Consider the following 15,287-nt stretch of genomic DNA (forward strand, 5'->3'; position numbering starts at 1 on the left):
TGGATCCATCCAGGCCTTGTACACATTCTCAAATTACGTGTATAGATGTAACTTCATTGAAAACGGAGCAAATGATTTAAATCTGTCGTCATCTATTGTCGCCTGCTCCGTCCGGACTCGAGCTCCACCCACCGCCCGCCCTTGAGCAATCTCACTGATTCAAAACAGAGATTCCGTGTCGGAGGCCTTTTCCCGTCCAACTGGAGGCTCTAAATTTTCCAGACCTCTGTTAATTTTCGCAGAGAATTGGCTGTGCAACATACGGCTGAGTCACACCAGACTCGCCTGCAGACTGCTGAGACTTTACCCTGCAACTGTTACCAGGCAACCAGGCCTGCGCTGGTACACCAACACACCGAGGCCTCCATCCTCATGTTTATAGATTTGGTTCAGTCATTTTATCTTCCAGACCGTCGTCATTTCATTATCTTGATTTCATTATCTTGATTTAATTATTTACTCATGCCGCCATTCTCACTTTCACATATGCACACGTTGTTTCTCCTTTTCCGATACATTATCCCTCTGCCGTCTAGCTCTCGGTCACACACACACACGCAGACACACACGCAGACACACACACAGACACACATGTACACACAAACACAAGATGGTGAACAGAGTGTCCTAAATCACGCGTTGCTATGGCAACATCGCTGCAACACATCAGAGACACGGCAAGCGAGGGAGCGAGAGAGAGAGAAAGAAAAGAGACAGAGCAGAGAGATCTGAGGAGCAAAGAGATGGATAGATGAAGACGAGAAAAATAAAGGCAGGGGGGACAGAAAAGAAGAGAGAGAGAGAGAGAGAGAGGGGGGAGGGTAATAGTTACAGATTGAGGAAGGAAGGATAAAATGGAGGAAATATAGAAGAGAATGATAAATAAGAGGTTAAAGAAAATAATAATTCAGGAGGTAGAGGAGAGAGATGTGCTCCTGTATCTTTATTTATTTTGTTGACGCCACTGTGTCAATTTGTGCTGGTAATTCTGAATGTGTAGTTTTGCAATAGGAGTTCGAACTGAACTGAGACAAAAACAGAAGAATGAGGATCGGCCGCCAGTGGATGGTTTCGTTTCTTGCTTTTTTTAAAAAACAACCGAGTCAATCAGAGCTGTGTGGGCGGGATTAAAACAGGGAACCAGTCCAAACAGAAGAGGAAAAACAAAGATGGCCAGTGTTGATGAGATCAGTGGAGCTGTACAGACTGTTCAGAGCCGCCTTACAGAAATAAAAACCGTTATATCATCGTATTATTTCTGAGAAACCACCACTGCCTCTGTGCAGACAGCACAAATACTGAGTGGTTCAATTCTGATAATTTAGGATAAGATAATCTTACCATACAGACCGAATACTAAAGTCATAATCGGATCTTATTGTCAGGCACTGTGTGATTATCCTGTTTTCATAAAGGACAACACAACCAACATGTTGAATGACTGTGGTAATACAAAGTAGTAGAGAAAGGTAGAGTATAATAGTACGGATCAGCAGCTGTTCACTATAAATAGTTGTTGTTGCTCTACAACGCAGTTCACAGCGAAATCGACTCAGCTGATCCTTGCACCTTTTGCCCACATATGTTTCTTTCTTTACGTATATGAGTTAAACTGTAACAGGACGAGTGAATCTTCCGTGTAAACAAACACAAACCATTCCAGGAAGTCTCTGAAAACATCAGACAACTCGAGCCTGGAAGGTTCATGCTCAAACTGAAGATGCATGACGAGATAATCATGAACTCTGGAAAATGTCTGGACGATTGAGTTAGAACATTCTCCAGTGTTTCACTTTCAGATTGACAAAGACTGAAGGAGATCCTCTCGATCAAACGCGTTCACACCAACGAGGGGTATATCCAGCGTTGTAGAAAAGTGCAGAGATGAAACTCTATAGTAAAATCTCTCCCAAGATTATGATATTCAGTAGAAACAAGGATAAATATTGGGATTCGGGAAGAGATGAACTCTAATGGGGAAGAGCTCCAACTCACAATTTCCCCAGTTGCCCAGTTGAGGAGGGGATTATGTTGATTCAGCCTTGGCTCCTGCCGAACCACAGGAGGGTGAAGAGAGGCGATGAGGTGAAACTGGATGGTCTCTCGTTGATTACCACAAAGCGAGAGGAGCAGCGGTCGGGGGTGGTCTCTATGAGGAGGGAGAGCGAAATGACAGGAAATGGACATTTTCATCGACTGAGGATTCCACTGAAGCAGGGAAAGTCGAGGAGTGTTTTCATTCGGGAATAATGTGCCATGAAATTGCGTCCAGCCGCTCACCAGGACCCATCCGCAGGTCAACGTCCCCTTTCGGTTAGAGACAGCAGGTGTCCAGAAAACGTCCTGTTCTCCGGAGGCTCCAAAAAGACGAGGACAACTCTGCTGCAGACGTTTCTGTCCCCGAGAGGCTGGAGGCGCAGATCTGGAAACAGCTCAGGGCGTGAGAAGAGATTCAGGGCTTGTTTTTATGCGAGTTGGCTGAAGGAAGCGAAATGAGGGCAAGGTGTTCACCGCTACTTCATCCCTCACCTGGTCACCTTCAAAAACATCTTCTAGTTTTCTGAACTGCAAATACCCAGAAGGAGGGAAGACAGCTTCTCTTCAGCAGTTCCTCAATCTATACCGTCCTCCCTCAAGCGTTCTCAAAGTCTGCTCAGTCTTCATGGTTGTTCTTGAAACACCAGGGAGCTCTGGAGAAGGCCCAGACGCTTGCCATGACTTCCCTTCCAATGATTCCTTGGAAGATAAGTGTTTAAAGTCTGGTGGGTCCATGGTGGCTGTGTGATTTTAACACCATGCAAAAACAGGACTCAGGGAAAGAGCAACTAAAGGTTTATTGTTGGATGTAGGTGAAGGATGGCTGTAGGATTTCATGGTCCAACCAGTAAATCAAACCTGACGCGACCTGTGGTCACCAACAAATCATATTCACAATCTGCTCCTAACCTCAGTTTTCCATTGGAAACGAGGTCAACGACACTAAAGGCGGGTTTAGACATTTGTCAAAAGCCCAAAAGCAGCTTACTGACACAAAAATAATGTTATACATGTTCATTCTTCAGTCTCAATCCTCCTAATAGACTCAACTTTTTCAAAAGATGCATTTGGAAATCACCCAAGTCTGTAGAGTGAAGGAAATGACGGTGGTTTGAGTTTAAAAGTATGGATCCCAAATGTAAACAGACCGAACGAGGTCAGCTGAGGTCAGCAGATGAACTTACATCATGGAGGAGAACACATCTGTTTGTTTGATCAGCACTGTGCCATGTGATCCGAGCAAGTGACTGCCTGTGTGTGTGTGTGTGTGTGTGTGTGACTCTGTGTGTGACTGTGTGTGTGTTTGTGTCTGTGTGTTCAGAGATGTAGATGCTCGGCAGCCAGTGGTGTATAAAGTACTTGAAAGCCATACTTGAGTAAAAGTACAGATATCTTACTTGAAAGTGACTCCGGTTAAAGTAAAAGTCACCCGTCAGAAAATGACTTGAGTAAAAGTCTGCTTGACGGCACTTCAACACTAACCTTTTGTGTCTATTAGCTGTATTGTGTAACTGCCTGGATGTATACCTGCCTGTATATCTGCTGCCAGCTTGTCCACTCATCTACATGTAAGCCTTTTTATTTATCATTAGTCTATCTTCACTGAATGGGCCTGCGTGTGTGTTTGCAGTTGTTTCCAGCAGGGTGACAACACACCTGTAGGGTATCTTGCCTGTAGGGACGACAAAGTGAAGACACAACCCTGCTTGAGGTTGTACACATTAGCCAGTTTGTACAATACATGTAAAAAGACTCAACAGCTTCTAAGTTGTGTTGAGTCAGCACAAAGGGCGACTAAGGATTGGAATTGGCAATATATAGATATATAATATCTTTGACCTGATTACCCAGGGTTCCATTTGGCGAGGTCCATTTAAAAAACCTGAATTGTGTGCGTGAATATGCAGTCGTCCACGACACAGTGTTTGTTTTTGGTTGTGTTGGCTGAAAGTTGTTTTTGCGTTTGCTTATATAATTGGTTGTGTTTGTTTTTCCATCTTGACTTGTTTTAAATCTGTTAGTTTTGCTTTCATGGACGTGTAAGACTAAGTAGACACGGCCAACCAATGATAGTCTATTTGCCAACAGTTTTTGTTTAAACCAACTACTTCCAATATTTTCTTCAAGAAAAGTTAACCACTTGCTGCTTCGAGCTATGTATTTATGTGCAGATGTTGACACGAAGCAGGAAAGGGAAAACGAATGTTAAATTGAAAAAGGAATACCTTCAAAAAATGATGTAAAGTCACCTAATAAAAGCCCTCAAAAAGCCAATTCCTTTGCCTGAATAATAATCCTTACAATTTCAATAGGGCCTCACGTCTGTCAGTGCCTGTCAGTACTCTGGCCCGAATAATAAAGACTGAACCGAGCTCCTGCAGGAGCGAGAGAGCGAGCGAGAGAGAGAGAGAGAGAGAGGTGCTTCGTGTGTAAAGCTGCACGTTGCGCCAACCTCCGCTGCTCAAGTAACGAGCCAGTTTTGAGAATGTAAGAAGTATAAAGTACAGATATTTGTGCTCAAATGTAGCGAGTAAAAAGTCGTCAGGAAAATAAATACTCAAGTAAAGTACGGATATGTGAAAAATCTACTTAAGTACAGTAACAAAGTATTTCTACTTTGTTACTTCCCACCACTGTCGGCAGCTGCTAATTAGCTTTTAGCTGAGTGATTAAAAGGACTTGATGCGACAGTGAAGTACTTCACACTTTCATTTATACACTCACTCACACAAACACACACACACAGATGGGCTGAAGAACTTTGGAATTAATGCACACAGTTCACAATACACACACACACACACACACACACACACACACACACACACACAGATGGCCAATGACGTTGAAGGACATTAATTTGGATGGATGGCAGCTGTCGACTGTCTGTGCTGACTGACACACACACACACACACACACACACACACACACACACACACACACACACACACAGCCTTTTGTGGCCATGGTCATTACTTAACCTTTAACCTAATCCATGTTCCAATCTTCCAACACCTGTTGTTACTTTAGAGGATTTTCTTATCTTCATAACCTTGTGTAGTAGGAACATAAGAACACACACACATACACACACACACACTCACACACTCAGCCTTAATCTTGTGTTTACCACCAGCTCCAGTACTGACACCACTGAAGGTTAAAAAACTAAAACATGGTTTTTTTATCGGCCGACCCGAGCTGTTTTTAAAAAAAAGGAAGAGACATTTGGATTTACAGCTCGCTGACACTCCATTTCAAACACGGGCTTCTCCAGTGTGAGCAACGTGCACAAAAGTGTTTCCTGAACATAACAGAAAAAGAGAAATCAGTCAGAACAGGAAGTAACGCCTCTATCACGGTGTCTCATCTGCACGGAGTCAGGATGTGACTGCTGCTTTGTAGAAAGCTTTTCTCTTGACACCTTTTTGAAAGACCCCGGTTCATCTCGTGCATCTGACTTTATATTTTAGTCAACCTCCTTTTTTTTAATGGCGGCAGAAAGAAAAATAAAGTCCATAGCAGACTGTCTCTCACAACAGGATACACTCCACATGAACGTGCATCACTTTCACCCCCCCGAACATCACGTGTGTGTTCTGAGTTTCCTGAAATGTGACACTCGTTTCATTATGAGGCGACTGCTCTCACATCCTGTTCTATGGCCGCTCACCACATGTCTATGAAAAGCTTCCTCGCTTCACGCAACAAGCCGAGGCTCAACAGTTGACAAAGAAAAGAAGTGAACCTCTTTTGAGAGGAAGTTCAAAAAGTCGTTCACTGAGGCCATGAAGACAAAGTTCTGTCACGTTCAAGCCCCAGTTTCTTATTTTAAACAACGTCCACATTGGTTTTTTTCCAAGCACAGTATTAATGACTCAGTTCTCTTGACCTTTTCACCTTGTCACCAGACTGTTGACGTCCTCCTGTATCATCATCTTAACCCCCCCCCCCCTCTCTCTCTCTGCAGGTATCGGTTATGCCTCTGTTGTGATCGTTTCCCTGCTGAACATCTACTACATCGTCATCCTGGCCTGGGGTCTCTACTACCTGTTCCAGGTGGGATTAGAGAGAAATGACTGATGGCAACTTCTTTTTCTTTTACTCCTTTCGTTCACAGCTTGTATTCTAGAGACCAGGGCCGGGTCTAGGCAGGGGCAAGAGGGGGCCTGGCCCCCTCAAATAAATGTTGTGCCCCCTCAAACTAAATCCCAATTTATAATAATAATAATATAATAAAGCACAATGCCCCCTCAAGATTTGTGGCTGCCCCCTCATACATGCCTGTCTAGACCCGGCCCTGCTAGAGACCATGAATATTCATTATGTTATTTGGACTTAATACTGGCAGTATCAGGATCAGGATCAGCTAAAGAAAGTGAATCTCCCACCGTGAGTAAAAAACCTTCCTACATTTCCTGCCTGAGGAAATGATCAACAGACGCAGTCCGTCATTAACTGGGAGACTGACAGCTCCAGCAGATAATGGGATGACAAATTAGTAATTTCTCCTTGATCTGTTCGAACAAACCTATCCTTATGCTTTAGGAATGTGTTCCTGTTTTGCACGTGGTCCTTTGTGTGCCAAGATGAATCGAGCTGTGTGTTGACTTAACGTTTGTGTAGGTGTGTGTTGCCGCGTCGGGAATCTTGCCAACGCAAACAAGATACAAATCTGTCACTGCTTATTAAATATAAATGCTATAAATTGTTTTACTTGTTCATCCTGCTGACAGTAATATCACATGTCATCGTTACGCACACTAGGGTAAACTGGAACATTTAAAAAAGAAAAGGAGATAGATCCAAACTACCATGAAACAGAAAAATAACTATAGTTGCACAAATAAGGTTAGGTTTCACTGGTTTTAACGTGTTCCAAGTGAAACTGAATGAAAATTGTAGTTTTCTGCAAAGTTTAATTAAACTTGGCCTGAAAAAATAAACAGTTTGAAGCTTTCTTATTCAAATTCAGTCCGAGATCTATGTGCAGTGGTTTAGATGAAAAATATGACTTTAAATTCGCTCTTTTAAATCAAACCCTTGAAATCATAGCCTCTGTTCTCCAACTGCATAGCATCTTCCCCAAATTTATACTGAAACTTGTATGGGTTAGAAATAAGAGGCATTTTTAAGAAAACCCCAGTTTTTTTTTAAGTGACCTATGTGTAAGAAAAAAACAACCACAGCAGCCTAGTGAGTGATGACTAATGTGAATTGTTCTTTGTCCATTTCAGTGTTTCCAGCCGGAGCTGCCCTGGGCCAAGTGCAATCAGCCCTGGAACACCGACCGCTGCATCGAGGACACCTTCCGCAAGAACAAAACCTTCTGGCTGGCCTCCAACATCACCAACTTCACCTCCCCCGTCACTGAGTTCTGGGAGTAAGTTACACACGAGCGTGCACACATGCTCATTAAATCACATTTACTCTTCATATCGTTTCACATGTGACAGGTGTGGAGTTGCCTTTGACTAATGTCTGCACCTCCACACATTTGTATTAGAGGAAAATGCCAAAGCCCTCAGGCTACACATGTTAAATATTTATCAAATCTATAGTGGGATGCGTGTTTGGTGAAACCTGCCAAAGTCAATTCCTCTGTCTCCAGGACACAGAAAGTAGCTGAAACATTAGTAATGTAATCATTTACATAAGTGAATCTATCAAATGTGTCTTTTTAAAACTTTCCCTTTTTGTTCCACAGACGTAACGTGCTGGGTATCAGCAATGGTATAGAAGATATTGGTCCTATTAAATGGGACCTGGCTTTGTGTTTACTGCTCGTCTGGGTCATCTGCTTCTTCTGCATCTGGAAGGGAGTCAAGTCCACTGGCAAGGTACATCAATATATATATATATTACATGTACTGTTATGTATTACCAGTCGTGTTGTAAGATTCCTCTTGAACCTGCTGAACTCAAAAAGTCCGAGAACTGACTCGTCCACTGTTAATGTATCATACTGATGCAGAAACCACTGATAGAGAAATGCCCACATGACCAGGAGAACAATGACGTGCTCTGTTCAAGCCCAGGGCACTTTCCTTTTTTTTTTCAAGGCCAAGGGAGTTGCAGTTGTATTCTATGCAATGTTGTCTGACCGTTTCCCAAACTTAGTATGAAGAAGTTTATTCATCTTGTGAAACTGAAAAGGTTTAGAAATGGAACAGGGAAGTATTTGTCATTCTGCGTTTGAGCATCAACGGATCACAAACCTTTTGTCATGTTCAACATCAGACTATTCTCTCGGTGTTGATGCCGATCGGGTCAGCGTTAAAATTAGTAGAGAAAACATTTTGTCACAAGATGCTAGCTCTGTTAGGCTGGTGATGTAGTTGAGGTAAAAAAAATTGGCAGGACTTGAGGTTGAGTTGCCAGCAAAGAGGAATCTTGTCAAAATGAGCATAAAAATAACAACCATCAGAGGGTCTAGGTCCTTACTAAGCAAGTATTCTTTGTAATATCTGACAATTACGACACTTAACTGTTTGTATTTATGTTCTAGAGTTCCAAAAATATGATTAAATGTCAGCGTTTACTGTTTTCAACATAAAACACTTTGGCTTGATCAAAAACCCATAAATGTTTTTGTACAGGAATCGACCAAACGTGATGATGTATCTGTGATTAGCTCAAATTTGACATCAGCGTAGTAATTATTTTGGTTAAGTATTTACTCGGAAAGAAACTGGCTCATCTGATGATCCCAGTTTGTAGGAGTATTGCAGGATTAATAGCTCACACGACATTTAAGACCTTGGTTTGTTGTTGCTGCTACAACAACAACATTTCGCCCTGAGACCAGAAGCAGCTCAATCAATCCCAGACTCTTTTTATAGCCTCAACACTCTAATTGGTCTGGTTGGATTTATGCTTTCTGGTAGCCACATGTTGTAACTCTGGTAATAAAGACTCCTGCAAGGCCAAGTGTGGTCACTGCTTTCCATAGAACAGATACCGATACACCGCTATTGATTAAACTGGCAGCCAGCGGTCTGCTCCTGTCATAATACAGAAATAAATTCAAATATTTATCAGGCATAATTCTGTGTAATGAAACCAAAGATGTTATCTCAGGGGCCGGATAACAAATTAACATCCTTGTCATTGGAAGAGGCAGAGCAGACACTCGAGCTCTATGAACAGAACTCCTCCAGAATACTAACAAGAGGCTGTGGAGTGTTTTCCTAACGTGACCTTTTCTGTTTCTGTTTCTGTGATCTCCCTCAGGTGGTCTACATCACCGCCACCTTCCCGTTCGTCATGCTCATCGTGCTGTTGATCCGTGGCGTGACACTGCCAGGTGCTTCAGCCGGCATCAGGTTCTACCTGTACCCGGACCTGGAACGCCTGAAGGACCCAGAGGTTGGTGCCCTTGCTCATCCTAAGTGACATCAGTCTTTGGGCAGTTTTTATCGATTTGCATAGGCTACGGATTCGCTACAGTTAGCGTGTGTTCAGTTGGCTCGTTGGAGCCTCTCTTCACATGGATCATGCTCCTGTGTTCCCACCTCATCCAGTGGCCTCAGCCTTTCTCTCTCTCCTCCCTCTCTTCCCGTTTGGCAGGTGTGGATTGACGCCGGCACCCAGATCTTCTTTTCCTACGCCATCTGTCTGGGCGCCATGACTTCCTTGGGGAGCTACAACAAGTACAAATACAACTGCTACAGGTGAGGTGCTAGTTTCAGTGAGGGGCTTAGCTGTAGGGGAGAGGGGATCCTTGTGTGTTCATTAACAAATCCTCCTCATGACATATGTGTGACATAGGGACTGTTTGCTGCTGGGAGCCCTCAACAGTGGTACCAGTTTTGTGTCTGGCTTCGCAATATTTTCCGTCCTGGGCTTCATGGCACAAGAGCAAGGGGTGGACATTGCTGAGGTGGCAGAGTCAGGTACGAGGGTTCTGTAAAGGCGGCAGTGATGGTGGGCGCTGCTTCCTGGTTAACAAATTAAACAACAGTGAATATAAAGGAAAAAACAGCAACGAAACCCAAAAAGAGAATTAGCCAATACGTTTTAATTCCAAATTCAATTGTAATTTGGAATCCAAAGGATTCCCCGATTTAATTACAAATGACGGCATCTGAATATGGAAGTTTCCGCAATCAAACACTCCTTGACAAACGCAGAATGGGAGGAAACCTGTATCATCGCACCGAGTTGAGGAAGTTTGATGGACTAGGGCTTAAACAACAGTACCTCTTGTGCCAGTGTGCTAGAGTTTGGTTTTTCCGAGATGTTCCTTGTCTACACGTGACAAACTGCCATGACCATTGTTGTAACTTATTTATTTCAGTGTTAGTAGTTTCTGCCAAGCTTGCAATGTGTGTGAGGGTCCACAGCCAATAAATACCATAGCTCAATCACAAAGACACACTGGAAATATGAGCTACTCAACACTTTGCCTAAGGAAGAAGAGACTGTCCCTCAGCGCCTCTATTTTTGTATTGATTGTAACCTGGAGAGTGAGATGTGGTTCTTAGTGCCATCATCTCTTCCATAGATCTGCAGTATTTATACAATGTACAGAATTGCTGAAGCCTAATAACAGTGCAACTTTGTTTACTGTGGACTTTGCCCGGTTTTCCAAGAAAACCATAAGAGAAATTATTCATGCTGGTTTTTCCAGATCCCTAAGCAGATGAAAAGGGGATTTTCTTGAGAAATCTTTAGTCTTAAGAATTACAAGTCACGCTCAAACAAACTATAAATAACAGCCGATACTTCTTGGAAACTTATTTTTACTCTGTTTTCTGTGACACATTCCTCCATTACTTGCTGAAGATATTAAGAATCTGGTTGGACACAAATTGAGAGCTTGGATCTTTATGCTAACGACAGAACGAAGATAATTTCAGCTTCCGAGTACTTTTAAGAAACCCAAGGTCAATCAGTCTGGTTGGGTTTTTGGAATTGTCCAATATCAACATAGTGAGGGCTATTTGGTTGATTTTGGGGTTAGAGCAGATGTGTTTTACATCCCTGGCTCACGGACAACATAGAATCCAGTAATTGAGAAACTATACGAGTCAAAGAACAGCAGGTTGATTAAACTCCTTCAGAAACACCATAAGTGTTCGTACTCGGGCCATTAGGCTTTGACAGGTAAGCAAAACATCAAAGGAACATCACAGGCAAGTCAGCCTTAACCGCGACTGCTTGATTCCGATGTATCTGATAGAAGAGTGCATGAGGGAATATACTGAGTGAATACACAGAGGATAGAGTGTGGCTGTGCACCCATGCTATAGCTCCTGTTAACTCCAGAATGTACTTAAAAGAAAAGAAAGACGAAGAAAGTTTTAGAATCCTTTTTTTTTAGTAGAGTGGAACAATGAATAATCAAACAGATGTGGATCCTGTCCCCTGAGTTATACTCTTTATTAAATCTCTTGATTACCGTTCTGCTTGTGCAGTTGGAGGTTGGAAGTACTTTTTTCCGGAGTCATCGCGGTGTTTGGTTGGATGCCCTGTCATACTCACGACAAAAAAAAAACACGGAACACATTTGCATATCCTGCTATCAGCTGCAATTCTGTTTTGCTGTTCCGGCTTCTTCCTTGTTTCTGGACTTGTTGGTTGAACATCAAATTAGACCCTCGAAAAGCAAAAAGGTTTTGCTCTTTATTCCCACATCACAGACTGCATTTGCTGCTGTTTTGTTTCAGTCATTTTGCATTCATCACAGAGAGGAACATGCTTTATTCAGCCAGGAATGTAAAATGACTTGAGTGACGTGTGTGTTGACGCACTTACACACTAAAGAGTGAGAAACTAAGAAAGAAGCACTTGAATCACCTTCTCTGAGCAGATGATGGTCTCCGTGGGAAAGGCTCTCAGCTGCCTGGAGAAGGGACTCGTGCCTTTCTTCATCAGGTTAAATTTTACACGTAATTGCTGCATTGTTCCCAGAGGTTTACGCTCTTTTTTTATTTTTATTGTTATTGTTTTTGGTAACTTAACGCCACACAACTGTGTATATATACATATATGCAATATATAGGTTGCTTTACGAATTTCTCATGACTTAACTATACTCACAAAAAAATGACATTACAGATTATACTCGACATGTTTGTTATTGTTGATGTGTTCCTGTTATTGATCTGTTCTCCTTCTTATTATGACGTTCCATGTTTTTAAGGTTTTAATGTGAAATGACGTCATGTGTTAATAAAAAAACGTCATTAATGTCACAAGTAGCTTGTTTCCCAGGAGTTAAGAGGTAAGTAAAGATGAGTCAGATCAGATACACTTGATGTAACGACACCTAGTTTGATATTAATACACAACACACACACAACACACTTGCATAAAGACACATAAACACAAACATCTTTTTGAAGTTTGTAGGTTTGTTATCACGTGCATTCATATCTGGTTCTGCGTCGCCATGTGTTTGGGGCTTTTCTTCCGACATGGACGCAGATCAGATGAGCTCATCACATGATACTAATGTCGCCTCCCCCCATGCCCCTCTCTCTGCTCTCACCCCGCCTCCTCCCCCCCCACCCTCTCCTCTGCAGGTCCAGGCCTGGCGTTCATCGCCTACCCCAAGGCTGTCACCATGATGCCTTTCCCTACAGTCTGGGCCGTGCTCTTCTTCGTCATGCTGCTGCTGCTTGGTCTCGACAGTCAGGTGAGCAGAGACGTCCCAGCTGTGGAGATGTTGAAGAAGGTGTGATTTAAAAAAGCTGGAACTGTTGAGGCGCCCGTTAGCAAGACTCTTACACTAATGTGCGAGGAAGCACTAATGCACCCAGAGACAAAACTAATTCTTTAACGTGGATTAAAAACAGAATTCATTCGAAACCATTACAGCACTAAGTCGAGCTAATACTTTCGCCAAAGTCTCATAAAACCATTATTTAAATTCACCAGGTCCGTATTTCTATTTTGATCTGGAATGAATTGCAGGAACTAAGCATTGTGAGAATTCACACACGTGTCACACTGACCCTCACGTGCCTGCGTTGGAAACAGCATGCACACACTTCCTGGAAAGGGGGGGGGGGGTTGATGGGTGATCAGTTGACTCTCACGGAATTAACTAGAATGCCTCTCAGTTGAGTCATATTTCATATTTTATTGCTCACACTCACATGATCCATGCATTACACCCTGTAATCGTAATACAAGATAAACAAAACCCAACTTACTTCTAATGTTAAAGAAAGGGGAATAACATCCTGGTTCTGCACTGAACTATAATGGGTTGGTGACAAATTTCATGTAAATCCATTTAGTAGTTTTCATGTAATTCATGCAAATAGACCAATAGAAGAGGGTGAAAACATAACCTCCTCTGGTGGAAGTAACGATTATGACTAAAGATTCTTAAATTAAACTCACATGTAGGTTTCTCCAGCAAACAAGAAATAGAAGTTAAATTGCAATACTTGTAAATTGTACACATACCTGTAAAAATTTTAAAGTTACACAAACAAATGAAGGTATGAACATTTAACATCGATAGTCATTTTCTTGTTGTTGATGTGACTCCACCTGTGTGTCCCTGCAGTTTGTGGAGGTGGAAGGGCAGATCACTTCACTGGTGGATCTGTATCCGTCCTTCCTAAGGAAGGGTTACCGCAGAGAGATCTTCATCGCTATCATCTGCAGCATCAGCTACCTGCTTGGACTCACCATGGTTACCAAGGTGAGATGTTGTGAATGATATAGACTGTTACCTGTGAGTTTCACATTCTGGAAACTACCAGCTTGTCTCCAGTAGCCACTGTCAATTGCACGTACATATTGTGGCTCCTGACCTCATTTATCGGCTCTGGCCCAAAGCTCCGTTCACCAGTAGCACCAGCGTTCAGCCGGCTATTAGTGTTCGTCCCCGGGGAGACGACAGTCGGCTATTTATACTGTCAAGTCATGAGAACTTCCCTTCCCTCCTCCAGTATAAATAGATTCTCCAGAGCTGACTTAGCTTTTCCAAAACGTCTATTTCTGTCTGTTTTCCGATGATTTTCCCATCCTTATTTTTTCCCATCCTTCTCATCCTGCCGTTCCTTTCCACCTCCCCTCTTCGGCCTGAACTCCTCTTCCTCATCTGTCCTGACCTCTTCTCCTCTTCTCTTCTATGAACGCGTTTTACTCCTCATACCTTTTTCTTGACGTTTTTTGTCTTTTCTCTTCTCCTTTGTGACTCACAAAGCAAGTCAGTGACATTTATCCTCTCTTGAATAATACAGACGCATCATTGTGATGCCTCATCCTGACAGAACCTGCTCTGTAGCAGCAGACTCTTTTCATCACTGACCTCCCAAACAAAGTGCGGTCGTCATTATCTCTCCGGGACTCGATCCTGTGCAGATCTGCTGTGTCTTTGTCGAGCGTCGACACAGTGTCGCCCTGTTTCCTCTGCTACGCCGGAGAGTTTCACGATATAAGAAGTCGTAGCAAAGTCTGCAAGAAGAAAAGCTCTATTGACGCTGGGAGTTTTGAACTTTGCTTAATCCATCTGTGTTTTGAGCTAAATGTGATCAATCAGATTATGTTTGATTTTACAGTTATGTCATTATCAGTCTTATTCAACATCACAAATCGTCACACACATTACGTCTATGTTCATCCACGCTGGAAAGCTTCACCACCCCTATCGTTTCTTGTTTCGGTATCTTGCACATGCGCTAAGAAAAAAGCCAAAACACAGAGAAATGGATGTTCTATAGTTTCTGCCCTATTTGAGTTTCTGGGCGTCGTGTTCAGCAGGAAACAAAAACGACTTCATGAAACCACAGTGCATTTGTCTGAGCTAATAAGCCGTCACATTACCTGCAAGGCGCTTGAAGCCTTTTTTAAAAAGTGGATTTTTCCATCTCTGCGTGCCGTGTATTCATCTGAAAATGATGAATAAGTTATGAATATGAAGAACTGGCCAATTGTCAAAATTCCTATTTCACACACAAAGGAGGCAACAAATTTGTGGTTTTCAACCCAATCACAAGATGAAATGAAAAGTGGAACCTCCTCAGCTGTGAATCTCTGCTGCTCCTCTCTCTCTCTGTGAAGAGGGCAAACCGCTAGCTGGTTAGCATTGTACGTTCTGTAGATACCCCTAATCTCTATCTGGATGTCTTTATATATAACATCAATTCAGTACCGTGCTGCTCTTTGTTTAGACGTTGTTACTGTTTCTGTCGGTTCCTCTTTTTAATGTCTCTCCTAGAACAGAAATGTGAAATATCCATCAGCCCCGGTCCCTGCATGCTCGTCCCGGTGAAAACCAACATTC

The 15,287-nt window shown here is 42.7% G+C and overlaps 1 protein-coding gene across 1 annotated transcript in view; it reads left to right on the forward strand.

Moving 5' to 3' along the window:
- Positions 1-15,287, forward strand: part of LOC132999385 (sodium- and chloride-dependent taurine transporter-like) — a 36,935-nt gene that overhangs the window by 11,596 nt on the left and 10,052 nt on the right. Inside the window, exons 4-11 of the mRNA XM_061069045.1 lie at positions 6,009-6,097; positions 7,276-7,421; positions 7,746-7,878; positions 9,272-9,406; positions 9,608-9,711; positions 9,809-9,933; positions 12,568-12,680; positions 13,563-13,700. Coding sequence (XP_060925028.1) covers positions 6,009-6,097; positions 7,276-7,421; positions 7,746-7,878; positions 9,272-9,406; positions 9,608-9,711; positions 9,809-9,933; positions 12,568-12,680; positions 13,563-13,700 — 983 coding nt within the window. The remainder of the gene's footprint in view (positions 1-6,008; positions 6,098-7,275; positions 7,422-7,745; positions 7,879-9,271; positions 9,407-9,607; positions 9,712-9,808; positions 9,934-12,567; positions 12,681-13,562; positions 13,701-15,287) is intronic.

Source organism: Limanda limanda, chromosome 4, assembly GCF_963576545.1.
Source record: "Limanda limanda chromosome 4, fLimLim1.1, whole genome shotgun sequence".
NCBI classification, from domain to species: domain Eukaryota; kingdom Metazoa; phylum Chordata; class Actinopteri; order Pleuronectiformes; family Pleuronectidae; genus Limanda; species Limanda limanda.